This window comes from Notolepis coatsorum (genome assembly GCF_963971535.1).
Source record: "Notolepis coatsorum genome assembly, chromosome: 9".
Lineage (NCBI taxonomy): Eukaryota > Metazoa > Chordata > Actinopteri > Aulopiformes > Paralepididae > Notolepis > Notolepis coatsorum.
In genome coordinates, this window is record NC_140173.1 from 140284020 (window position 1) to 140310572 (window position 26553).

The 26553-nt window shown below is 43.0% G+C and overlaps 1 protein-coding gene across 1 annotated transcript in view; it reads right to left on the reverse strand.

Annotated features, from left to right (window-relative positions):
• LOC311234783 (adhesion G protein-coupled receptor B3-like) overlaps window positions 1–26553 on the reverse strand; it is a gene marked incomplete at both ends in the record, with an annotated part of 98210 nt that overhangs the window by 33077 nt on the left and 38580 nt on the right. The window contains 6 exon segments of the mRNA XM_084322027.1: window positions 699–797; window positions 1210–1252; window positions 1255–1294; window positions 4240–4306; window positions 5581–5650; window positions 12973–13123. Coding sequence (XP_084178153.1) covers window positions 699–797; window positions 1210–1252; window positions 1255–1294; window positions 4240–4306; window positions 5581–5650; window positions 12973–13123 — 470 coding nt within the window.

Here is a 26553-nt window from a genome sequence, read left to right on the forward strand (position 1 = left end):
CCTTGTCTCGAACGCTGCTAGACTATGCCTCCCACTGGTCGGCTGTAGTGAGGATAGAAGCCTTGCATCACGTGTCCCCTCCGGTACACGAGGAGGCAGCTGTCGCATCTTTTCACCAGACAGCGCGGACTCTCAGTGGCGAGGAGTAACGCGAGGGAGGGACCATGCCCCCGATACTTCCTGATTCTGCTGTGCAGGCGCACCAACCGACCTCACCTGTAGGAGTCGCTGTCCACAACGTCCGATCCCCACCCCACCGGCTTACCCACCCTCTAACACTTGCCAATTGTGTTAGTACGACGGCCGGCCAAGCCGGTAGCAACGCCGAGAGCTGGGCTCGATACCAGCATCTCCTGCGTTAGAGGCGAGCGCCTTGCCCACTGCGCCACTCAGCCGCCCTCAAAACGTATTATCTAAAGATGGCGTTCGTTCATAGTTAAAGACAGTAGAGGTCGAGGAGTACTTCCTGGTGGTGAGAGATCACGTTCACACACTCGCAAGAGATATGGATTGACATCACAAGGACATCGTTGCAAGGATGTCAAAACAGAGTTACGTGGTTCTTCTAGGTCTGAAGCCTCAGCCCTGCCAGCCAGCAGAGAAGCGGACTCACTGTACATACAGTACATCTACCCCCCCCCCACCTCCATGCAGCATGACCGTATCGACCCGGAGACCATGGACACAGGGACACTTACATGGCGTTGCTCGCGGTCGTCGCCGATAGAGCGGTCGTCGAGACCACGCCACACTTGGCACACTTGAGAGTTAATCCTGTATGCGGCTCGCTCATCTGCCTGTGGGAGACAACACAAACGAAACAACAACGACGACGACACAGCTCTGAGTACCAAGTAGTAGCTACCACAACCCCCCCCCCCCCCCCAGCATCACATTAGGCACAGTTATATATGCAGTCGGCGGTGCCATCGTGTGTGGGGGCGTTTTTCTAAAAGCAATTTTTACATCATGGACTGATTCTGCCATATCTCTCGCTGCTCCCAAGAGATCATGTGACCTCTTTACATTTCTGAGACTCATTTCATTTCCCCTCAACAGTCTACATTTCCATATGTTAAAAAAAGAAAAATACACATATATATGAAAAGATAATTTTACTGTGAGATTATGAAGAGGAATATAGATCTGCGTGTGTGTGTGTGTGTGTAGAAGGTAGAAAAGGGTACTGACAAGGATGTGCTGTCGTACCCCGGTCTGTGTTTCAACTTCTTCTCCAGGATACCGTCCCGGAGACTAGCTTATTGAACACCAGGATACCGATCACCATGTTCACCTGCAGCAGAGAGAGAGAGAGAGAGAGAGAGAGAGAGAGAGAGAGAGAGAGAGATAGAGAGAGAGATAGAGAGAGAGAGAGAGAGAGAGAGAGAGAGAGAGAGAGAGAGAGAGAGAGAGAGAGAGAGAGAGAGAGAGAGAGAGAGAGAGAGAGAGAGAGGGAGAGAGAGAGAGAGAGATAGAGAGAGAGAGAGAGAGAGAGAGAGAGAGAGAGAGAGAGAGAGAGAGAGAGAGAGAGAGAGAGAGGGAGAGAGAGAGGGAGAGAGAGATGGAGAGAGAGAGAGACCAGAGAAGAGAGAGGGAGAGAGAGAGAGAGAGAGAGAGAGAGAGAGAGAGAGAGAGAGAGAGAGAGAGAGAGAGAGAGAGAGAGAGAGAGAGAGAGAGAGAGAGAGAGAGAGAGAGAGAGAGAGAGAGGAGCTCAATCACATGCAACAGCCTTTTAATCCTTTCAGATGAATGATAAAGAAAAATAAACAGAAAAAACATTTGTGATTAGAACTCAGAGCTTCTGGTCGATTAAACCTATAGTGCTAGGATTCCAAAATAGGATTAGTTAGTAGTAGGAAAAAAAAAAACCAACAACCTCATACCTCAAACGGTTCAACCCTTAAAAACACAAAACAAAAATAAAAATAAAATGTATATACTCTTTTCGCAGCGCGGTTCCTGCTCCACGTTCTTGCGGTTCCACACATGTATGTGCCTGGGAGCTGCCCGGTACAACCACAGTCTGACACTGTTGATGACCACTGAGCGGTTCAGTGACCCGATAATAATACATCTCACAATAACCATACAACTCTCCGTGTCAGTGGTCGTGTTTGAGCGAGAGAAGAGAAGAGTTTTCATTCATTCCCTTCCTCCTCAGCCAGGATTCTCCTGCCAGGATCAAACCGCTGACCTTCCCGTCACAAGCCTGTCAAATGTTCCAATCGTTTTGGAACGGAGTCTTGTGTTACACTCGACCCACATACCATCACATCACATAACCACCTGACGTGACGGAGTCTACACGGTCCTCACTGATGTGGTTGAGTCTACACAGTCCTCACTGTCAGGCTGACGTGGTTGAGTCTACACAGTCCTCACTGTCAGGCTGACGTGGTTGAGTCTACAAGTACTAAAACGTATATTCATTTAAAAATGACAGGAGCCACAGCAAAGCGCCTTCGGGTACGAGAGCCGCCGCCTGACTTATTTTTCTGGCTCTATGTTAACTGAGCCGTTACGCTGATGGAAAAACAGAAGCAGCAACAGCCTGACCTGTAGATATATTACCATGGAACACTGACAGTGACAGTGAAGGTTCAGTGATTTCATTGAGTTGTTGTATGATTTCTGAGGACTCCAAAAGTAACATAAAAACAAATAAATGTATTTTAAAATGTTTTAATAAAAAGCTGTATCCAATGAATCAAGGCCAGACACAAGAACGTCGTCGTATAGGAAATAGCATTTGGGGTAAAAATCCTTTTAACAATTCTGATTCCATGGTAATGATTTGATAATTGCATAGATTTTTCTTTGTGAATAAATGAGAGAGCACTGTGAAATTGTAAAGTAATAGACCTGAAAATAAAGTGTATATTCCTCCATTTCTAATGTTACATTATTTAATATATATATATTCCACCTGTGCCCACAACAAGCACTAGTAACCGTACTTAGTCTTTATGATTTATTGTGAACCAATTATTTAATCAGACGGTTTTAGTTTTTGTCTGTTTTTGTTTTTAAAAAGGTTGTTTGTGTATGGGGCATCTAAATGTGGCTGTAGGGTGTTACATAACAGTATGTTAATCCAGCGGGGGTCGTCATTCCTCCCTCTCAGAATTCTGTGTTCCTTGGAGGTTCATGCTAAGTGAAACCCAAGACAATCTAATGTTTGGTTATAGGCTTCCATGCGGCTTCACACTAGGGCTGTTGCTTTTATCATCTTTTGATATCTAATGACGGAACGGCGAGTTTGATGAAGGGAAAATCAGATTCAATATCGTAATTCCTCTGTTCCAGTAACACAGACTTGAACAGACCTCGAACTCGCACAATTTGCTCCACATGTGTGATTGCCTCTTGTACGCTAAGCCAGAGGTGACTGAAATACAAGTGGTATTTTCTCAAGAAGTCCCACAAAGATAATGCCGTTCATGTTTTTGCCCGGTGGTCGCTACACACTGGCGCAGAACGGCATGGCTGTGGAGAGATGAGGAGGCATTGCTCGAGCGCATTCCCCTGCTGGGATGATTCTGCTACTTTTGCTTTTAAAATCACAAAGCAGTTTGTTCCCCGCAGACAAGACAGCATATTTTGTTGACATTACTTACAAAGAGTTTGCAACACAATACCGCCAGGAAACTGGTTATTTGTAGGCTGAATTATACAGTAGCTTGATGCTCTTAGGTCCTACCAGGTCCCTACCAGGTCCCTACCAGTACAACGGTATAGTCTACAGGGGTAATAGATTTTTATTATTATACATGTCTGTTTCTAACAAAGCCATGGCTCCTTCTGGTACAACTAAACTTCATGGGAATCAAAATAATTCACCTAGAAAGTAAAGGGCTACTTAGACATTTTGATTCTAGTCGATTATTTGCTTTCAACAGACACTTGGGGGGGGGGGGGGGGGGGTATCTACATTTTGTTCTTCAGTGTCCCTAAAATGAGCTGTTATTAGCAATCCTCATTGAAACCATGGGCCACGGCTGGCTGCAAACTCAGTGCTAGTAGTAGTGTCCCATTGCTCCAGTGAGGAATGCTAACGATGCTAACATTCCCTTTTAGAGAAACAGAGGGATGCAACGTAAGAAATGCGACAAGTATGCCAAGTAAAATTGAAAAACCAAAGTCAAAGTATCCCTTTAAGGATTACAAATTCGTTCCGCTCCCTCTGACCATAAAAGTAACATGGCCCCAGCGGCCTTATGACAACAACAGCAAACATACCAGAACTACTGCGGCTGCAGGTCCGACGAAGGCGTACAGGAGACCTCCTTCCAACGATAGCCAGCAGCTGCGGAGTGGGAGGAAAAGGAGGAGAGAAAACCGGTAAAACCTCAGACTGGGGAAATGAACAGCCAGCTAATCAAACTAACGGTGCACAGCGACACGCGGTTGTTCCGCCGCGCCCTCCCCAGGTGGGGGCGAGGGAGTCGTACCATATGCTGTGGTTCTACTTCTGGACGGTTTTTACAGGGCAATGAAGTGCTAAAGGGACTTTAAACATTGTTTATGCACCGGGGATCCAGCAGGGATACAACTCACAGGGAACCAGGGGCCTGGAGGGTGCGTTAATGTGGGGTGTCGTTGCCAGGTTGTTGCATTAAGAACCCCCCTTTGGATCAGTTAATTCGCTATCAGGCACTTAATAGGCCTCGAGTGTTTTTGACAGGACCAACTAACTCCTCGGCATTGTTGAGGACAGTGGTTCTCAGAGTTTGTTCGCATCAAGGACCCCAGAGTGGATGCGTATTAGTCCCGGCTCCTCTTTAGATCCCGGCTCCTCCGTGGGCAGTGTGTTGAAGTGTCCTCGAGCGAGACACTAGACGACACCCTAACCGCTCCTGACAAGCAGGCAGGTCGGCACCTCGCATGGTCACCTCCACCGCCGTCGGTGTGCGAACGTTGCGGAGGCATACGCTGTGAAGCGATTTTTAGACAAAAGTTCTATATAAATACAGTCCATTTAGCATTTATTATGTTAGCTATGGTTTAGTCTGGACCCTGCTTTCAGAACCACTGGTTCAGGACACTATTTGTTCAGCATGGTTCAGGATGTTGATCACAGAGAGAAATAAGCATCCGACTACCATGAGTGGAAGACACTTTTTTTTCATCAACCTTGGGATCAATTCACCTTCAATTCAATCAATTCAAAATGTCAACAGATATTTGTCATTTATTTGCTGATGACAGACCATCCATTCTCATTTACTTAGGTTAGAGTACATTTACGTAGGTTAGACAGTACATTTACTTAGGTTAGACAGTACAACCTTTTCATGGCAAAGGTTTTTTGGCATTTGAGTTTGAACGAAAATCCACACCCTGAACTCAAACTACGCCCTTGTTTCTCGGAGGGTCAAGAAAAGAGGGCAGAGTTTGATATAGGTCAACAGGAAGTGAACAGATCCCGGACCTTGATGAACATTAGCCCAAAGTGACTTCATTTAAACCCAAACCATTCCATGATGTACAAAAAAAGAACAAACCCATGTCAGAAACGACTGCTGTTATAAAGATAATCTCAACCACACAAATGACAGTAAATGAGAACAAACAACTTACTACTGGGGCGTCCCGTAGCCTTTCGCTTTTGTGAATCCCATCGAGATAGCAACCACTAGAGCCGGTAACCCTTAGATAGAGAAAGAAGAAAGAAAGGAAAAGTTATTCAAGCATTTCTAGCTGCTTCTTGTCAAAACAAGAGGGGACATTGAAATAAAGCTACTGTCCAGTTTGATTCTGCTCCATTAGAAGCTACTGTACAGTTTGATCCTGCTCCATTACAAGCTACTGTACAGTTTGATCCTGCTCCATTACAAGCTACTGTACAGTTTGATCCTGCTCCATTAGAAGCTACTGTACAGTTTGATCCTGCTCCATTACAAGCTACTGTACAGTTTTTTTTATCCAGCTCCATTAGAGGCTACTGCACAGTTTGATCCTGCTCCATTAGAGGCTACTGTACAGTTTGATCCTGCTCCATTACAAGCTACTGTACAGTTTGATCCTGCTCCATTAGAGGCTACTGCACAGTTTGATCCTGCTCCATTACACGCTACTGCACAGTTTGATCCGGCTCCATTACAAGCTACTGTACAGTTTGATCCTGCTCCATTAGAGGCTACTGTACAGTTTGATCCTGCTCCATTACAAGCTACTATACAGTTTGATCCTGCTCCGTTAGAGGCTACTGTACAGTTTGATCCTGCTCCATTACAAGCTACTGTACAGTTTGATCCTGCTCCATTAGAGGCTACTGTACAGTTTGATCCTGCTCCATTGGAAGCTACTGTACAGTTTGATCCTGCTCCATTACAAGCTACTGTACAGTTTGATCCTGCTCCATTAGAGGCTACTGTACAGTTTGATCCTGCTCCGTTAGAGGCTACTGTACAGTTTGATCCTGCTCCATTACAAGCTACTGTACAGTTTGATCCTGCTCCATTAGAGGCTACTGTACAGTTTGATCCTGCTCCATTAGAGGCTACTGTACAGTTTGATCCTGCTCCGTTAGAGGCTACTGTACAGTTTGATCCTGCTCCATTACAAGCTACTGTACAGTTTGATCCTGCTCCATTAGAGGCTACTGTACAGTTTGATCCTGCTCCATTACAAGCTACTGTACAGTTTAATCCTGCTCCATTAGAGGCTACTGTACAGTTTAATCCTGCTCCATTAGAGGCTACTGTACAGTTTGATCCTGCTCCGTTACAAGCTACTGTACAGTTTGATCCTGCTCCGTTACAAGCTACTGTACAGTTTGATCCTGCTCCGTTACAAGCTACTGTACAGTTTGATCCTGCTCCATTACAGGCTACTGTACAGTTTGATCCTGCTCCATTACAAGCTACTGTACAGTTTGATCCTGCTCCGTTACAAGCTACTGTACAGTTTGATCCTGCTCCGTTACAAGCTACTGTACAGTTTGATCCTGCTCCGTTACAAGCTATCACCGGCTCCAGGCAGAGTCCTATACAGTATAAGCTATAAATGTGCATTTCAATACCAATCATTGAACCGGCGAATTCAGATCGACGCACTGCGTTAATATCCGGGCAATAGACCACCGCCGCCGTGCACGCCGAAGCACCTAGTCATGAATGCATTCAATCTAGACAAGCATAGAAGAGAGACAGTGTACCCCCCCCCCCCCCCCCCTCCCCGATCCTTTATGTGAAGGCTTTTTCGCCTCTATGCCTCTTCAATATGGATTGGTGTTATGGATTGTTTTGCGTTCTCCTGTCCTCTGCCGCTGTGGTGTGTGTGTGCTCGGAATATTAACGCTTTCCTTCCTGGGGGAGGGGAGGGGAGGGGGGGGGGGGGGGCAGAGGTGCTACGGATGCAATCAGCTCACTTGGAGGCGAGGTACCCTGTGGTAGTGTGGTGGTCATCTATACCGACCGGCTCCTCTGCAGTGGTGACGAGGTAAGAAAGAGAAGAGGAAGAAAGCCTGTGTTGTAGTGTGAACACACAGGCCAGGTATAAAACACAGGCTGTCTGACACATATACTACACCCAGAGGACAGAGGCAGAGAGAGCGCATGGCACACAGGTACCGACCGCGTGCCGTCCGTTTGTTTCTCTCTCGATGAGAATCCTAATCTCCAAATTGGTTCTGAAGCTTTTGCAATCATTGTTACGTGTTCACAGAGGCATCGTTTTCCAAATAACGGCCCCTGGACACGGCAGTGTTTTTATTCTTTTTTTGTCAGGTTGCTCATTATAAATCAATGTTATGCGGAATGCATTTCATCGCTAATATTGTGCGAGTGAAAACGAGAGAGATCAAAGCGTTCATCGTCTCCCCGTGGACAAATATCGAATATCTTATCGATCGCCGAAGGATGATCTTTCCTCCGTCTCTTCCCAGATCTCAGTGTCACTGGTAAGATAGCCTTCGTCTCCACTAAAGACATATTTCTTTTTCCTCTTCCAGTCAGCAGTGGCTCCGCAATGACTGAGAGAGACGTGTTTGTTGCTAGGTAACAAGAACAATCGGTGTGGGCTCTTTCGTAATCAAATGGATTTTTATTTTTTTAAGATATCTCTCTTAAGTCCATACGCTGAGAGTAACGTTACATTTGACGTTGAAGTTATCCATCAATAGGTACAATAGCGGGACATCACACAATGGTTTGAGTTTTTCTTGCGCAGTGTTTAGTCTCCAATATGTTAACCGGCAAGAGATGTACTTTACACTGTAAGATTACATAATCATATCACATAGAATACATGTCGGGAACGGATTCTCTACAAACATCACTGTCTATATTTTATGTTGTAGAGTATGTTTGGTCATGGCGGGGTACGGCGTGCACATCAAACATCGCTTATCCAAACCGCCGAACTCCAAACTGACCCGTTTCCCCTGAATGGCCCGTAATGACAGTGGTTGACTGATTATTGCATAGTTACTGCTGTTTCCTTGTCGATACATGCGACTACAAGCATATTAAACCAAACTTTAAGGGGAGACCACCCTACCAAAATAAAATGTTCCTGATTTTGGGGCAATTTTGAGATGCCCATTTATGCCCTCTTTATGTGTTGCCCCTTTACATGTCTTCTTTCAAACTAGTGACAAGAAAACGCCAAAAAAAAAAAAAAATTGTTGTTGTTGCTTATTTCACTTAATTTTGCATGATCGCATCCATAAATGTGCACATATTTAATGGGGAAGTGCCTCATTTGCATATATAAACATAAAAGTCAGAAAACGTGCAATATATTTTTTCTTAGTTTATATGTGCATAACAAACTGGGAAAGTTTCATAGTGATATCTATTCAAATATTTGTTTAGCCTATTATGGGGTACAGTAATCAGTTGTGTTGAGTTTGTTACTACTGTTACTGTTACTACTACTACTATATGCTCTGTAAATAACTATGTACAGATACCGAGATGTCACACCATGTTACCTGTTACCTGTTTATTGCACAATGTTGTTTTTTTATTGGATTCTATTATATGTTGTAACACTGTATTGCACATCGTTGCGGGCAAGACCACCCGCATTTCATTATATACTTGTATGCCGTGACAATTAAAACTCTTGACTTGACTTGACTTTACTACATAATTATTATTATTATTATGTTATAATGTTATTCAGTTATCAAGCATGTGTTTAGGTTGTCTATTACTAATGGTTTGATTGGGTGTTGTGTTTGTAAATAGCGGTTTAAAAAAAAAATATGCCATTTTACAATACAGAACTTTGAAGTGAAAATGTTTTGTTTTTATGTGTTTTACGCAAGGGTAGACATGTACCATTTCCCTAGCACCTACAGTACACACACCAAACTTTCCACATTTATTCATATCTATCCTGCTTCTTTGTGCCAAAGGGTTTGTTAATACAGTATGTCATACATAGCCTATTTACAGACAATACAAAACTTTAAAGGCGTTTCTCTAAAAATGAGATTTTATGAGTTTTTATTACACATAATTACAAAAAAATCTCAATTTCTCTAGTACCTCCACACACCAAACTGGCCATGTTTCCTCCCATCCATATACCACAACTTTTTGTAAGAGGATTTTTTGATATATCATTCATCCAGATTTATAGTACATTTTATACTAAAAGTCATGGCGAAAATAGAATCTTTTTCTGACTAGGGGGTCATAAAAGGTCATAAATCCCTGTTCGGGTGGCATATCAACAAATCCTCTTACAAAAAGTTAGTGTAGTAACATGAAAAACCATGAGAAAATATCATAATTTTTTGCGCAATTTAGCTCGGGGTAACATACAAAATGGCAATTTTTTTTAGACCACGCCCCTTTTGGGGTAATACAATTCTGCGATTTTTTATTTTTTTTTGTTTTTTACTATTCTAAAAAATTAAGATGTTTGCAAATTATTTCATCCTTTATCCCCGCCCCCCCTCCCTTTATCTACTAGGGTGGTCTCCCCTCAACCCATTCTGTGCCAAAAACGGAAAATTATGTGTTTGCTCGACAAGCGACAAACGAGATATTACGTTTTTGGATCGTTTGATCTTTTTAATTTGATCCCCGCTCTACAGACTTGCCCGGAGCGATCTGCATCATTTTGGCACATCCCCACACACTAGAACTGCAATGCAGATCGACTATCACCAGGTGGCAGTATCGTTCGTGTCTGAACTGGAATAGCTTGGTGTGGATACACCTATTCTATTTTTTTTCTTTTTTTTGCAAGGGCCCCTCCTCCTCGGAGACAGAGCGACAGAGCGATCGCCTAGATATTTTTTTGCCTGAAGCCTATTTCCCGTATACACGAGTAAAGACATATACACGGGTAATCGTGATGGCACTTGGAATTATTCTTCTTGGAATACCTTCTGGCTAAGGTAAGGTACATTCTATGTCTATTTTACCGAATCTGAAACGTGTTTCTCTAACGATCACAGTTCTGTGTTTCACTGGACGAAAAACATGCTCGGCAAATGCGATTACAGTTTTGAGTTAAAACGACCCCCCCCCCTTTGATACCTTTGATTTGGGAGTATTTGGGGTTTCAGGGGATCAGCCAGAACGGTTTGGGCTTATTGCACATAACGCGGTTTATCTCGCAATCTATGAAAAAAGACTGGATTATCTTGGAAATGCACGATGTTTAGCGTGTAATAAACTACAAACTACAGCGTGTGGAAACAAACTATTATTCCCATGTTGCACTACATACAAGTAATGTTTGTCAAAATGAGCCACACCATGTCTCCACAGCTATAATACAGAACACACACACAGCTTCGCAAACATAGTGAAACGACCGCGGAAACTATTATAAAGCTGGCATTCTAGGGGTAAAGATAAGCGATACGCATGGCACCCAAAGTGTTAAAGGGGAACTACGCGCAATTGAAGAATTCATACATGTTATTCCTCTGGTCTAAGACAGTGAATTCATACATATTATTCATCTGGTCTAAGACAGTGAATTCATACATGTTATTCATCTGGTATAAGACAGAAAGAGAGTTGTTGAAGCAGTGTTCCTATCGGTTTTGCATTACGGATATGTGATTCATAGACATGCAGTGGCTTCCACGTCCTTAGACTCTGTTTACCATTCAGCCATTAGATTTATCACCGGTGATAGTTATGGTACTCAACATTGTATCCTATATAATAGTCAGGTCGGGTGGGCCTCTCTGACAGAAAGATGTAAGTTGCATTGGAATCTTGTTCTTTATAGAGCCATAATTAGAGACTGTCCAAATTATATTACTTCTTTATTGGAATGGACCACTGGACCCTGTCGTACACGATCCAGTGATTAGTTTACACTTAGACTGCTTAGAGTTTATACTGAACTTGGTAGATCTGCTTTTGGCTTCTCTGCCCCTACCTCATGGAATACCCTGCAGGAAACTCTGAAACTAGACACGCTAGTGTCTATGGGTCGGTTTACAACCTTGATGACCAATCAGGTCACCACAATATGTAATTGTTTTTAAATGATTACCTCTGTTTTAGAATTCTTTACTATTTAAAATTTTATTTATTATTTTAAACATTTATTTTTAAATGTGCTCTAAATTATTCTGATTGTCTGATGTCTTTATATTTATGAACGCACTATGACACTTGTGAATGTAACATTTCGACGACACTGTAAAACTACTCGGTGTATTTATCGAGTATAAACAAAGATTGAATGAATGAGGTGTAACGATCTCAATAGAGAATAGAACATTTTAAAATACTTGATGTACAGTTCAGTGCATTGGAATCTAAAACGGTCCACGATTATTATCTTGTTCTCTTCTCTACAGGTCTCTCACTTTTTCCCTCTCAGTTTAGCTGATGATATGGATTTCTTCGGAGTCAAACCAAAGCTATGAGATATCATCAGGTCTCATCAGGTCTGTTACTACATTGTAACACGTAAACACTCAAAAATCAAACCGAATCGTGACCTAAATTATTTTTTTTTAATCTGAAAATGTTTATCTTCTTTTGATCTCACACCCCTTGTGGTGGGAGATAAGGAGAAGGGGTACAATTCTTTTTTTTATCCACTTTTTCTCCCATTTTCTATATTTTCTCCCATCCCAATTTCGTATCATCCAATTCAACCCTCCCCTGTCACGGACGCTGTTTCTTGCCTCCCACAAGCCGGCTGCAATGTGGACTAAGACATACATAGCACAAGTCCCCTCCGGTACTTGAGGTAACAGCAGTCGCATCTTTCCACCTGCGCAGCTCGATCTCTCAGTGGCGAGGAGTAACGCGTGGGAGGCTCACGCTGCCCCCGACACTTCCTGATTCCACTGCGCAGGCGCACCAACCGACCTGTAGGAGTCGCTGTCCACAACGCCCGATCCCCACCCATCAGTTTCCCACCCCCTAATACGGCCAATGTGTATTAGTACGGACGACCAGCTAAACTGAAAGCAAATGTGGAGCGCTGGGCTCGAACTGACGAGCCCAGCGTCTCCAGCATTTTGTGGCGAGCGCCTTGCCCACTGCACCACATAGCCGCCCTCTCTTGTTCTCTTCTCTACAGGTCTCTCAATTTTTTCCTCTCAGTTTAGCTGATGATATGGATTTCTTCGGAGTCAAACCAAAGCTATGAGATATCATCAGGTCTCATCAGGTCTGTAGTATGAATGAATACATTGTAACACGTACAGTAAACACTCAAAAATCGAATCGAATCGTGACCTACATTTTTTTTATTATTATGCTGAACATTTTTATCTTATTTTGATCTCACACCCCTTGTGGTGGGAGATAAAGAGAAGGGGTACAATTCTATCTATCTATCTATCTATCTATCTATCTATCTATCTATCTATCTATCTATCTATCTATCTATCTATCTATCTATCTATCTATCTATCTATCTATCTATCTATCTATCTATCTATCTATCTATCTATCTATCTATCTATCTATCTATCTATCTATCTATCTATTTTTATTTGTATTTTTTATATCCACTGCCGTCGCTCACCCCATCCCAGACAGAGGAAGCGCTTGCGGATGATCCTGGTGCGGACCTTCCCCGTCACCGCCATGTAGGACTGCCAGGCCTCGGTCAGCACCCAGCAGAAGGAGGCCAGGAAGAAGAAGTGCAAGAAGGCTGTGGTCAGGGTGCACACGCTCTGTGGAGGGAAGACACACAGAGGACACAATAAGGACACAGAGGACACGTGTTGTTCATTTAGGGCTCAGACGTCCAATCTGACAGGAACGCAGCTTACTGCGGATCAATAACAACAACGGTACAGCGTTAGCTTAAGACGAGGCCCCCCGCAATCTATACATGCCTGGGTTTGCAGAACGCACAGCGGTAACATGATAATGACATTAGCTAACATGGGGGACTAGGGACTAGGGACTAGGTAGCTGTTATGTGGGGGTATATGCTTCTATCCCCAGGCCATCAGGCTGCTAAACGAACAATGAACACTACACAACAACAACCACCAAACGCACATAGCACACACATCCACACGCACACACTCACTTTAAACAAACACACTGTAGCACCCACTCCCCACACTTTATATTTATTGATGAAGGATTGCACTACAACTCGTACACCTTACTGTAAATTGTACCTAAATTGTACCTCATCCCATTTCTGCTTTGCACTATATAGTACTGTACATTAGTACACTGCATAGTATTGTATATTATATGGTAACTCAGAACATTGTACATATGTCTATACCGAACACTGTGACCTCATTTTCTTCTTCTAAATTACATGCTATACTATGTTATTTGATACTATCTTGTCTAGCACAGTCTCTGGAGCGTAACAGTAAGAAGCATTTTGTATGAAAGTATTCTGTACTTCTGTATGACAACTATTAAAGAAACTAAACTTGTGCCCTGATCAGGCGCTCCTAATGTGAGTCGTCATGTCTAGATGTAGTCCTCTGTCATGGTGTGTAGTCCCTATTGTTTTCCCCCCCAGGTGTACCCAATTACCATTACCCCAGGTGTGTGTTGTCTCGTCATCCCCCTGTGTATAAGTAGTCTGTCATCCCTTCCGTCTGGTGCTGATCCTGTCTGTATAGTTCTGTGTTTGTCTGTTTATTATTTGATGTTCACTTTGATTACAAAACCATGGTAATTATACATTAAATATTCTTTATTTTTAGATACTTTGGCTACCGTCTCTTTATTATGTAACATTGACCAGATAAACGAGCCTTCCTGTAGTCAATGGTTATGTAATAGTAGCACAACAGATTCCCTGGTTTCCACCGGCGCACATTCCTGTGTACGAGGACAGAGTCTCAATCACTAAGTCGATGTCAAATGTCTCCTTTATTCATTATGTCTCGTTCACGCCGCCCCTGTTCCTATAGCAATCTCACCCTGGAAAGAGATGGGTTGAAGTTACACATCATATCCTTGAGCACACATAGGTATAAACTATTTGGACAACCCAGAAAGTATATTATGTGAAAGAACATGGACGTCCGTTTGCTTTTGTGAAATTCAATGTTTTTTTTTGTAGGGTGAATATGGAGCTAAACATGTCTATAATGAAACAACTACTTTGGGAGAAGACAAAAGAGTCCTCCATCAGGGCTAGGCGACCTCTTATTGCCAAGATACGTTCTATTGTTCCCCTCTATCTCACTTAGTTATATTTAGGGATGGACCGATCCGACATTGGAATCGGTATCGGCCGCCGATATCAGTAAAATAGCTGGATCGGGTATCGGTAAAAATAAAAAAATAAATCAGATAAAGAATTTTTTTAATAATATATAAAATATGAAATAACCATTCAGTACATTTATATCTATGTGTTAATTTGTTACATTTAATTTCACTAAGTTAGGAAAGTAATTTTTTTTTTGTTTTTTTTACTTTATTTTTTTTTTGCGTTTATCGCTTTTCCTGGTCAAACATGACCGACAGATACAGTGAGGGTGAAATGGGAGAGAGAGCAGGGGAAGACATTTGGCAAATGACGGCGGGTCCGGGAATCGAACTCGGGTCAGCCGATCCGCGACGCAGCGCGGTACATGGTGTGCTACTGGAGCGCCCTGGAAAGTAATGTTTTAAGTCAAGCCTGATGTTGCCTTGCACAAAAGAATGATGCCAGTCTCTTCCACACAGTGACAGTGAGGCATACAGTTTATTAATTGAATGAATGAAGTTTATTTTCTGTCTTTGTTTACAACAAATCAAAAACACACTTGTGATCCTTTAAAAAACTTGGATTAAATTTTTTTTTTTTTGTAAAAGAACATTTGGACAATGGGTATCGGTATTGGCCGATACCCAAACCCAGGTATCGGTATCGGGACTGAAAAAGTCGGATATTATGTTCCCCTCTATCTCACTTAGTTATATTGTATATGTTCTTCTCTATCTCACTTAGTTCTATTGTATATGTTCCTCTCTATCTCACTTAGTGCTATTGTATATGTTCCCCTCTATCTCACTTAGTTCTATTGTATATGTTCCCCTCTATCTCACTTAGTTCTATTGTATATGTTCCCCTCTATCTCACTTAGTTCTATTGTATATGTTCCCCTCTATCTCACTTAGTTCTATTATATATGTTCCCCTCTATCTCACAGTTTCCTCTTGGCAGGCTCACTGCCCTGTCATGTTGCCCAAAAACATGCCCACCCTAACGGTAACATTACCAACATTTTTATTTCAAGCCAGCTATTTTGGGGGGTGGGGAATGTTTACAATCAATCACACTATCTTTAAATCCCTGCTTTCCTTAAATACAAATTATTGTGTTGATGCTGATTAGGGAATGGGAATTACTCTATCCAGATGCCTCTCTCTCTATAATTTGAATACAGTAGCCAGAGGGCATTATCCTGTGTTTTGAGTGCATTTGTCAGTAAACGCCTGAGTTAATCCGCTAAACGGTGACTATGCCTAGTTGTCTGTCTGGATATAGCATCAGTTTTTTACCCGTTTTTTGGGCAGTGATAGACAGGGCAGATTTTCTGGGCAACTCTGATGGGAAATAGTGACACAAGAGGGTCTACCTACTTTTGTCTTTCCACGATCATGAAATGATGATGATAATCAAGATAAAACGTTTATTGTGCCACCTGCTGTGTTGCTCTGATTTTGTCTGGTGTTGTAAATGCAGCGCACCCTTCCTTCACAGCAATGCACTCCGCCTCTCCCCCTCAAGGCCCAATTAGTAGTTTCAGCTGGTGTTGAGAGGGAGGAGGGAGCCGCGTGATTACGAAACCTAGCCGCATTTCTCGGAGACGCTCTCTGATTGGTACTGACTGACGCTCTCTGATTGGCCACTGATGCGTTTGCCCAATCCGTGATGAGCTGTGTCTTTGCCCATTTCCACGTCAAACAGCCTGCAAACTACCTGGCGTTCTATCGCCATGCTCTAAGACAAACTCTAACCTTAACCAACTTCGAAGAGTGCCTAAGCTTAACCAGTGTAGAAACAGGCGTCGGCCAATCAGAGAGCGTCTCCGAGAAATGCGGCGAGGTTTTCGTAATCACGCGAGGGAGCCACGGCATGTTTCTCCAGTTTTGGTAACTTGTAGAAGATGACAGAAAGGCAGCCTTTGTCCGAGAAGAAAGGTAAAACAGATTCACATGATGTTCTAAAATCAAGGTCGGCAGCATAATGTCTCTTCTCAACACAAGGACAACGTATAGCGACACACATCTCTATTCAGAAGCGACGTGTCAGCAGGTTATGTGAACGAGCCGGCTCTTATAATGCTATGTAAACGTGGTAAATGGCTGCATTTATATAGCGCTTTTATCCAAAGCGCTTTACAATTTGTTCCTCACATTTTTACCCATTAATTCACACACCGACGAAGGCAGAGCTAACCATACAAGGTGCCAACCTGCTCATCAGGAGCAATTCGGGGTTAAGTGTCTTGCTCAAGGACACGTCGACACACACGCCCGGAAGGAGTGGGAATCGAACCGGGGAACCTCCAGATTACCAGACGGGACTGCTCTACCTCCCGAACCACTGTCGCCCCTATGTTTCAGGCCACCACACGACAGCACAGCAACAGGAGTGACCACACTAGAAATCAGACACAGATAGCCTGGAGGAAGTATTGCACGCCCACACACACTACCAGCTCTCATTAGTATGCTGGGGATCCTACCTGGGGACGCAGGAGACAAGGTCAACGGTTTAACACAGAGGGGAGGGTGGCAAACCACAGAGTGAAGCACATTATGGGGGAGAAAGAGAGAGGGAGAGGGAGAGATTTGGGGAATGGACGACGGCGCAAGTCACGTTTCCTGCCTCCCTTTACTTGTCCATCATCCTACCACATCACATTCTCCTTCCGCCACGCTGTTTAAAAGAGGATTAAAAACAAACAAGTGTCCTTGAAGGACGTGTCGGCGTGCGCTAACCTTTGCAGCTGGTTAGAGGAGGGGAGAGGAGGGGAGAGGATGTTAGAGGAGGGGAGATTAAGCTGTTCCAGGTCAGAGAAAGAGGACAGCTCATTATTTGCAGTTTGTGTGAAGCCGGTGCTAATCTAGAGAGAGATTCCCAGCATCAAAAGAGGGTAGAATTGAGCTGGTAGTACCCAGGGTGTCCAGACAGACGGGAGTGAACTGAGACCCCCCCCCCCTACGCCACCCAGCACCACCATCCATTCCCTGGAACATGGTGGGATGGAATATTGCTGAGAAAATACCGTTTCTCCTACAGCCATACGTGGACTCGGTAGGTCCAGAATGCATAACACACAAACTCCCTAGCCTTATTTTGAACTATGTAAATAGGATGCACTGCACCTGTGTGTGGGCAAGGCAGTGGGCAAGGCGCTCGCCACTAATGCAGGAGATGCTGGGTTCGAGCCCAGCTCTCTGCATTGCTACCAGCTTGGCTGGTCGTTCATACTAACACAATTGGCAGTGTTAGGGGTGGGAAGCTGGTGGGTGGGGATCGGACGTTGTGGACAGCAACTCCTACAGGTCGGTTGGTGCGCCTGCGCAGCAGAATCAGGAAGCGACGGGGGCGGCGTGACCCTCCCACACGCAGACCCTCGCCGCTGAGAGATCGCGCTGTGCAGGTGAAAAGATGCGACGGCTGCCTCCTCGTGTACCGGAGGGGACACGTGATGCAAGGCTTCGTCCACATTGCAGCCGGCCAGTGGGAGGCATGGCCTAACAGCGTTCGAGACAAGGGAGGGAAGAATTGGATAATATGAAATTGGGATGGGAGAAAAATAGAAAATGGGAGAAAAAGTAGATAGAAAAAAAAGAAAGGTACGGTAGACTGTTGCAAGCCTATTTACAATAATGGTATAATGTAAAAAGTGAAATGATATCTTGATTACAATGGCTCTGTTGATTTGTTTACTCTAAGTGACTGTGAGGTAGGGCTGTCCCCGAAATGTGCCGATAGTTGACTGGTAGTCGACAAAAAAAATAAAGATATATATATATTTTATCATTCCATTTGGGCTGTGGGGGGTGCTTAATGTCTGAAGGAGTCGACTGAAGGCTTCTTGTCCTCTGCGAAAGCATGCAATTGGTCCACTGATGGATACATCTTGATATTTGTCTAGTCTAGTGTGTTCATTAAATGGGTGAAATCCTCTTTCAGTGCCTCTGTGCCCGTTTCTTAGGCAATTAGCCTCTCTGGTATGCGCGCCATTAGCGTTAGCCACGCTTCTAGGCCTCTTTGCTTTTGGAAAGAAATTTAAATGTGCATTCGACTAAGAGGTTGGCAGTCGACTACGGCTCCTTTCGATCGATTAGTCGACTATTCGGGGTCAGCCCTACTGTGAGGTGAGTATTTATCTATCTATTTATCTTTGTTGATAACCCAGCTTCAACACTGGGCTTTGAAATCGATGCAGTATAATTACCGTTCTAAATGAGCATGCTGATCAATTCCCAGGCCTCCATATTGCTTTCCATGTTGTTTGCCTTTGTCAATCACGTACTCCGCCTGCCCAATTCAAAAGCTATTCATGCCACCCATGGTTATGCCTGGCTAGACACATAGCCAATGATCAGTTTGAGATAATCATTATATCCTCCAACCACAGTGTCGGCGATATTATGGATTTAAGGGGCAGGTATTTATAAGATTTATTCTTCTTCCTGCTCCTTTTGTCCATGGAATGTTATTTATGATTGTGTAATGAAGAAACTCTGAGTGTATGATTCCATGTGGCAAATAAAACTCTGAATCTGAATCTGAATCAGATATCTTGAAGCTTTCATTCAAATGTTTTCAAATTTGCAGTGCACATTCATGATCCCTAGAGGAAGAATCCAATTGATTTTGGTGACCCCATGATCTTTCTTCCAGCTACTGGCCTTGACAACATCTCAGCTTGATTTTTTTAAAGAATCAATTTAGCACATTAGCAATTTGACTCGAACAAGGCAACGTCCCTGGAGACATGAAGCTAGCTGAGGTTCTGCCTCTATATAAGACAGATAATACAACAGATCCAAGCAATTACAGATCAGTGTCCGTTCTCAGTGTTACTTCGAAGATCATAGAACGAGTTCTACATGATCAGATTTATGATTATGTCAACCATTTAAATCTGGATTCAGGAAGTCTGGAATGGTGCTATTGGACTTACAAAAAGGCTTATAATGTGACAGTGACCTTTCTTTGTATTTATATTTAAAAAATCTATTTTCTATTTTGTGTTCATGTGTGCATCCTTGTACATCTGTGTTCTACACACATCAAGTTAAGGTACTGAGGGGTACTAGGAGAAACAAAAATAAAGCCGGTACACTTGGAAACCCACTTCCAGATCTTCTATTAATTGTCAAGGTTTTGATACAATGTGCATCTTCCTTTTAATTGAATAGATTCACTGTCAACATAGAACGATGTAGAAATGGAGTTCCATGTTATTTAGCTAAACAGCAGTCCAGCAGAGAATCAGGATATTCTCTTCTCTAAGAAATCAATCATAGGAAAGAAACAAAAAACATTAGCAACAACTGAAATTCATTGGTATATAGCTTCTGTTTGCTTCCACTCGTTTTTATTTGTGTTTGTTTTGCTGGTATGACAATTTGTTAGCGACCTTGTGCTTCTTTTGATTTTACAATTCTCCGCAAATTCAGAGGCTAGTAGCCTACACACCCGTGGCAAGAGGCCATAGGCTATATAACCTTCTGTTCAGAATCAAAAGGAGGAAAGTCAAAGCTGACCTTAGATGGAAGCACCCAATTAGAATATTGCTGCATGCTACCTCTCCTTGGTGTTGCTGCATGTTATCTCTCCTTGGTGTTGCTGCATGTTATCTCTCCTTGGTGTTAGTGTATGTTATCTCTCCTTGGTGCATGTTATCTCTCCTTGGTGTTGGTGCATGTTATCTCTCCTTGGTGTTGGTGTATGTTATTTCTCCTTGGTGCATGTTATCTCTCCTTGGTGTTGGTGCATGTTATCTCTCCTTGGTGTTGGTGCATGCTATCATGACAAATCCGTGAAAGACCTCTGATGCAGAAATGGCACAACAAAAGATCTGATGATCTGAACCCTAACCCTTTTCACATCAACGTGGGACGCTCTGTGGCGATCTGTGACATTAATCTACAAATCCGAATGAACCGATTAACCAAACGAGACACTGAGACGCTTTTACAGCAATGTTGACCGCCGTCACCTCTTTCACTATAAGCTGCGATGGTAGCGGTAACTCCCTCTCCCATGCTTGGGTTTTTCTTACCGCTGCTACAACCACCAGATTCATATCTAACACAAAGGCTTTGGTGTGACTGCTGCTTACATGCACTGTCCAAGGTGATGAAAATAGAGCATGGCTTGTTTCCTGGAAACAGGTCATATGCATCGCTTATGTTTCACGGTTCATTTAGCCGCTCTGACACCGTCGTATTAACACCTGCCATTGGCCTCGCAACATTCGCTCCCAGGCTCGACTGTTTTATGAGATGCAAAGGAGTTCATACTCCTACACAAACTCTTGGAAACAGAAAGGGGTGTGTGTATAATATATACTTGTATATACGGTAAACAGTGTGTTTGAAATGGTCAGGGATCTGGGAGGAAGGAGAGAGATGGTCACAGCACGCAGGCGGTGTGGCGCTACGGAGAAACCAGGTTGAAACCCTGAGCGCTCCCTGCCCTTTTAGAAAAACGTAGTAAGGCTGCACGATTTTGGGAAATAATCTAATTGCGTTTTTTCTGACAGATATTGCAATTGCAATTAAATTTGCGATTATACTTTTTTTTAGCCCCCCCACAGAGGTTTACTGTAAAATGCGGCTTGCATCTGGCCTACAGGGTGGGTCTGTTCGGGACACCGAGCCTGAAAATTTTTCTTTTTACCTGGGAATCGATACCGGTACCCAACGGTACCTTTTTTTCTGTACTTTACTCTCCCTCTCTGAAGTCTAAACTTCACAACACATAATCTAAAACCCCTTACCTCCCTCTCCCAAACTGTTCCTACAACAATAACAACAACTTGCAAAGGAGATCTTGTATCTCAATGGCACTTCCTGGTTAAAAATAAATAAATTAAAAAAATATTTTTTTAGCGGATTTATTTTTTTTGCGATTTGCTTATTGCATCATTTAGATTCCAATTTAAAATCGATTAATCGTTCAGCCCTAGTCCGTAGCCATGGAAACAGCGACACAGAGGAAAGGGACCGCATTAAGACTGACGTAGACAGACGAGAGGGAGACTAATGGAAGACTGAGGTCTCAACTGAGCATGTCTGGAAGTGACCCGGTTGAGCCGAGGCACCGGCGCCGTCCCCGCCGGTCCCTAATCCTCTCTACGGTGTTCTGAGCCCGGGCTCGGCCGGCCCAAAAAACCCAAGCCTAATTGCCATAAAGTGTTGCACACTCTGTTCCGTAATGTAGTGGAGACTGGTGGATGTGAGACGGAGAGGCAACACCTGCTTGAGGTGAACAGGGACTAGATCTCGTCTTAATGTTGTGCTATGAGCAACAAGTCAATGTGCTATATAGATCCAGGTACTTAACAGATGTGGTTGTGGCCTGTTTGTATGGAAAAAAACTGGGTTACATTTATCTGTGACCGTTTTGTTTTCGTCCTCCCGGCATTACAATCAACTTGGTTTCCTTAACACATTCCCGCCCGACCACATGTTCATTCATGCATGTCCGTGGGAAGGTTGTTTTGACTTTTATTCCATTTTAATAACCTACTCAATGTCACCGAGCAGCACTGCAGATTTACTCCACTCTTCGAATTCTTAAAAGTGCATTACCGGCCAGATCCTCTTAGGGGCGCTGTCTCGATAATGCAGTGTTCCCTGTGGCAGAACGGTGCACTCTTTTTTTCTTTTTACTTTCAATGGAGTTTACTGTTAGCTGGATTCTATATGTGTAGCCTGTAGCTTGGAATACCTTTTGCGACGCCGAATTCACTATGCAGTAAAGGAATATATCATCACCCAATGGACATATCGATCTACCAGATGGCGATCGATAACTGGGAAATCCTTTTGGGGATCCAACCGGCCCACGGTAAGATCTTTTTCACATAAATGACACGCTGATCAGGCCTTGCTTTTTTAGCCAACCAGCCGATCAGTGAATGTGGCTACTGAGGCTAACGCGGTTATTGGTAATCAATAATCAGAAACGACGTCCCCCGCCCCCCCCCCCCCCCCTTCATGCATTCATGGTGGACCATGAATACAGACAATATGCATTTTGCGTTTTAGCTCCAGCTTCTGTAGTGCTGAAACGCTGTTCGATTTAATGTTATTAGCTTAGCGCCCTGTATCTCGCCTTCCAGGAAATAGACCAAACACCATATAACGCTCATATTCACGAGGCTATAAAATTAGAACGTATTGATGAAAATAATATTTCTTTAAGCCATTTTGAAGGGACGGTTTATGGTCTCAATTGACAATGAGAATGGACAGATAGCAATACTATAAAGTATAGATTTAGCTCCACAAACAGCCTCACATACAATGCAAGTCTCTTTTGAAATGCTGGCCGTCTAGAGTGACATTAGACGGCCCCAAATGGCCCCCGAATGTGTTAAAGATTGATGTTTCTTAACTTGTTACATACTCGCCGCTTATCATTAATCTCTATGACTCAACAGAGTGTAATTTCCATGACACGTCTAGAGATTGAGATACAGACGCATGCCGGAATCAACTCGGGGCGAGTCTGCAGAGAAGAGGCTACTTCTGGGGAGTGTGCTTCCTGCTGAGCCGGTCACTTCTTCTGGCAGATATATCCTGTGTTCATCCCGATTCCACGGCCCAAAACGGCATGCATAATAATTACTGGTAGGGTGATGGTGGCACAGAATTCTTTGAGAAGATCACAGGATTCTTTGAGAACATCACAGGATTCTTTGAGAACATCACAGAATAATTTGAGAACATCACATCACAGCACTCGCGCGACAAATGAATGCGATGAGAAGAGCGAAGAACTGTATTAGGAGAGAGGGTTCAGTGGACGGAGGTCAACCATGGGTGACGTTACTACAAGGAAACATGCCGATGCCGCATCTACAGTGATGAATATAATTAGATTAGATTAAAATGTATCGTCATTATACAGCACAAATACAGTACAACGAAAAGAAGTTCGGCATCCAACCAGAGTGCAAATGTAACAGTAAAGTGCAATATACAATGTACAGGTGATTAAACTGGGTACGAAATACTGTCCAGCAGCATAACTAGTAGGAGTAGGATAGGTTATGCTGATATGTGACTAGCCGGAGATATTAGGGACTTGTTGAACCATCTTAAAATCATTTTTTTTTACATATTATGAAAGTAGAGATTCATACCTTCAAAATAAGCCATCACTTGAACATTTTGGTGGGATACTTGTCAAGCTACTTCCTATGAATCATGGTGATTATCACAAAACCTAATCAGAGAAAATGGCCTTGAAAATGAAAATGGCCTTTTACACTTACAGTGTTAAACAACTACAACCCTACCCAGAATGCATTGTAATCCAGGAGGCTCCCCTCTCTCTCTGGGGGCAATTAGCACCTTGCTGCGTTCTAGTCAGGCTATTTTGTTATGACAATGACTCACGTCTTGTGGCACTGTAAACACAACACCTTCTGTAGAGTGGTAGTGAAAGTTTAACCTTCTGTAGTGTGGTAGTGAAAGGTTAACCTTCTGTAGTGTGGTAGTGAAAGGATTACAGTATGTCTGTTTTGGCATCCAACCAGAGTGCAAATGTAACAGTAAAGTGCAATAGCAATATACAATGTACAGGTGATTAAACTGGGTACAAAAATACTGTCCAGCAGCGTAACTAGTAGGAGTAGGATAATGTAGGTTATGCTCATATGCGTATATTATGCGTAATTATATTGTTTATATTTTTACTTTTCTATTGCCTGTATTTATGTCTTTCTACTATTAACATGCCCATACCTGTACCCCCCTCCCCCTCCCCCATGCTGCTATGATGTCTGAATTGTGGAATATCTTATCTTATGTACACATGCAGATATAGTATCTACAGATATGTAAAGGTAAATACAGACAGGTGTGGCTCGTTAGCATATTCCACTGAATCCACCAAATCTCGCATCATTTGCAAAGGCCAGTTTGCCTGTCATTTCTCCCGCCTCTGAAAAGCAGGTGAACGGTTACGGCAGCTGTCGCCCCGTCGGGTTTCTCTTTCATCCCTTTGACATAATGCTGGCTCTTTACTGTCATTATGTTATGCAAATGTTGCCATCAATGTCTCTACATTGGTGGTGATCTACATCCGAGTGTAGACTAATGACCGGCCATTATGGTAAATTATATCAGAGTAGGCTATAATGCCTGGCCAGTTAATTGAACTACTCCAAGCGGTTGTTTCAGTTAAATGAAGGCATGCTTCTTTATTGTTGTTTATGATATTAGATGTGTGGGGGATGTTTATCTTGATATTACCATCATAATGTTAATGTCAGTATAGGCAAAAGCAACTCATAACATCTGATCCAGCAACCTGACTGGTCGGACGCACGTGTTATATAATTGTGTGATTTGACTTTTTTATTGCCTACTGTAGATCATATTATTTATCACAGCCTCCCATGGCTTACTAAGGCCACGTCTCTGACAGGTTCTATGGGCTACTCTGCTATACATATTAGGATAATGAGAAGAGAAGAAAAAGAGTTACCCTGTAATAGGGCTGACCCCTATTAGTCGATTAGTCTACTAATCGGTCGAAAGGAGCCTTAGTCGACTGCCAACATCTTAGTCGAATACAAAAAAAAATCAAAATTATAAAAAAAAAATATATATATATATATTTTTTGTATCATTCTTTCCAAAAGAAAAGAGGCCTAGAAGCGTGGCTAATGCTAATGGCACGCATACCAGAGGCTAACTGCCTACGAAAACAGGCACAGAGGCACTGAAAGAGGATTTCACCCATCTAATGAACAGACTAGACTAGACAAATATCAAGATGTATCCATCAGTGGACCAATTGCATGCTTTTGCAGAGGACAAGAAGCCTTCAGTCGACTCCTTCAGACATTAAGCACCCCCCACAAAAAAAAAATAAAAAAAATAAAAAAATAGTACATTTTCTTTTTTTCTTTACTAACGGCAAATTTTGGCCAATCATAGTCGACTATCCAAATCCTTAGTCGGGGACAGCCCTACCCTGTAACAACCCTTATATCTAAGGATCTAAGGATGGGATATTTGCTCGTGCAGAGTCCTGCTGACCGCCGTGCTACTAGCTGGTTAGCACGTCACCTTTCATATTGGGCTACATTGAACCAACCACTGGAAGGCAGCAGCTAGAGTGCTTTTACTGTATGCCTTGCTTCACAGGCACGGTGGCACCATGAATGAATGAATAGTTTTTATTTTCGGTCTTTCTTTACAGATAAATCAAAAACACACATGTGTGGACTTTCAAAAGGAAAAGAAAAAAAGAAAAAACCACAAATGTACATATTCAAAGTAAGCTCACACACAAAATCCAAACTCAATGACCGAAAAAAGGAATAGGCTGAAGCACATGCTTATTTTTGCCTATCCTTTACAATTATTAAAAACTAAATATACTTTAATATAAGAGGTTAGTTGTTGTGCCTTTGTCACAATCCCCATTCCTATCCAGCCCTCATCTTCTTCATCATCATCATCCTCATCATCATCATCATCTTACTCCTATCAAGCCTATATTTCCTGATGTCTTGAAGGTCGTTCTTAAGCCAATTAAGGATCACAAAGAAAACACAAACAACCATGTATAAGGATTTAGACTTTTTGATAGATCTGTGTGTATAAATAGGACAACCCAACGCTGTTCATTATAGGATTCTATTCATGGTGCAGGGAAGATGGAGCAACTGTACAGCACAAGGCCTAAAGCCGGAGCAACTGTACAGCACGAGGTCTAAAGCCGGAGCAACTGTACAGCACAAGGCCTAAAGCCGGAGCAACTGTACAGCACAAGGCCTAAAGCCGGAGCAACTGTACAGCACAAGGCCTAAAGCCGGAGCAACTGTACAGCACAAGGCCTAAAGCCGGAGCAACTGTACAGCACAAGGCCTAAAGCCGGAGCAACTGTACAGCACGGCAAGGCCTAAAGCCAGAGTTA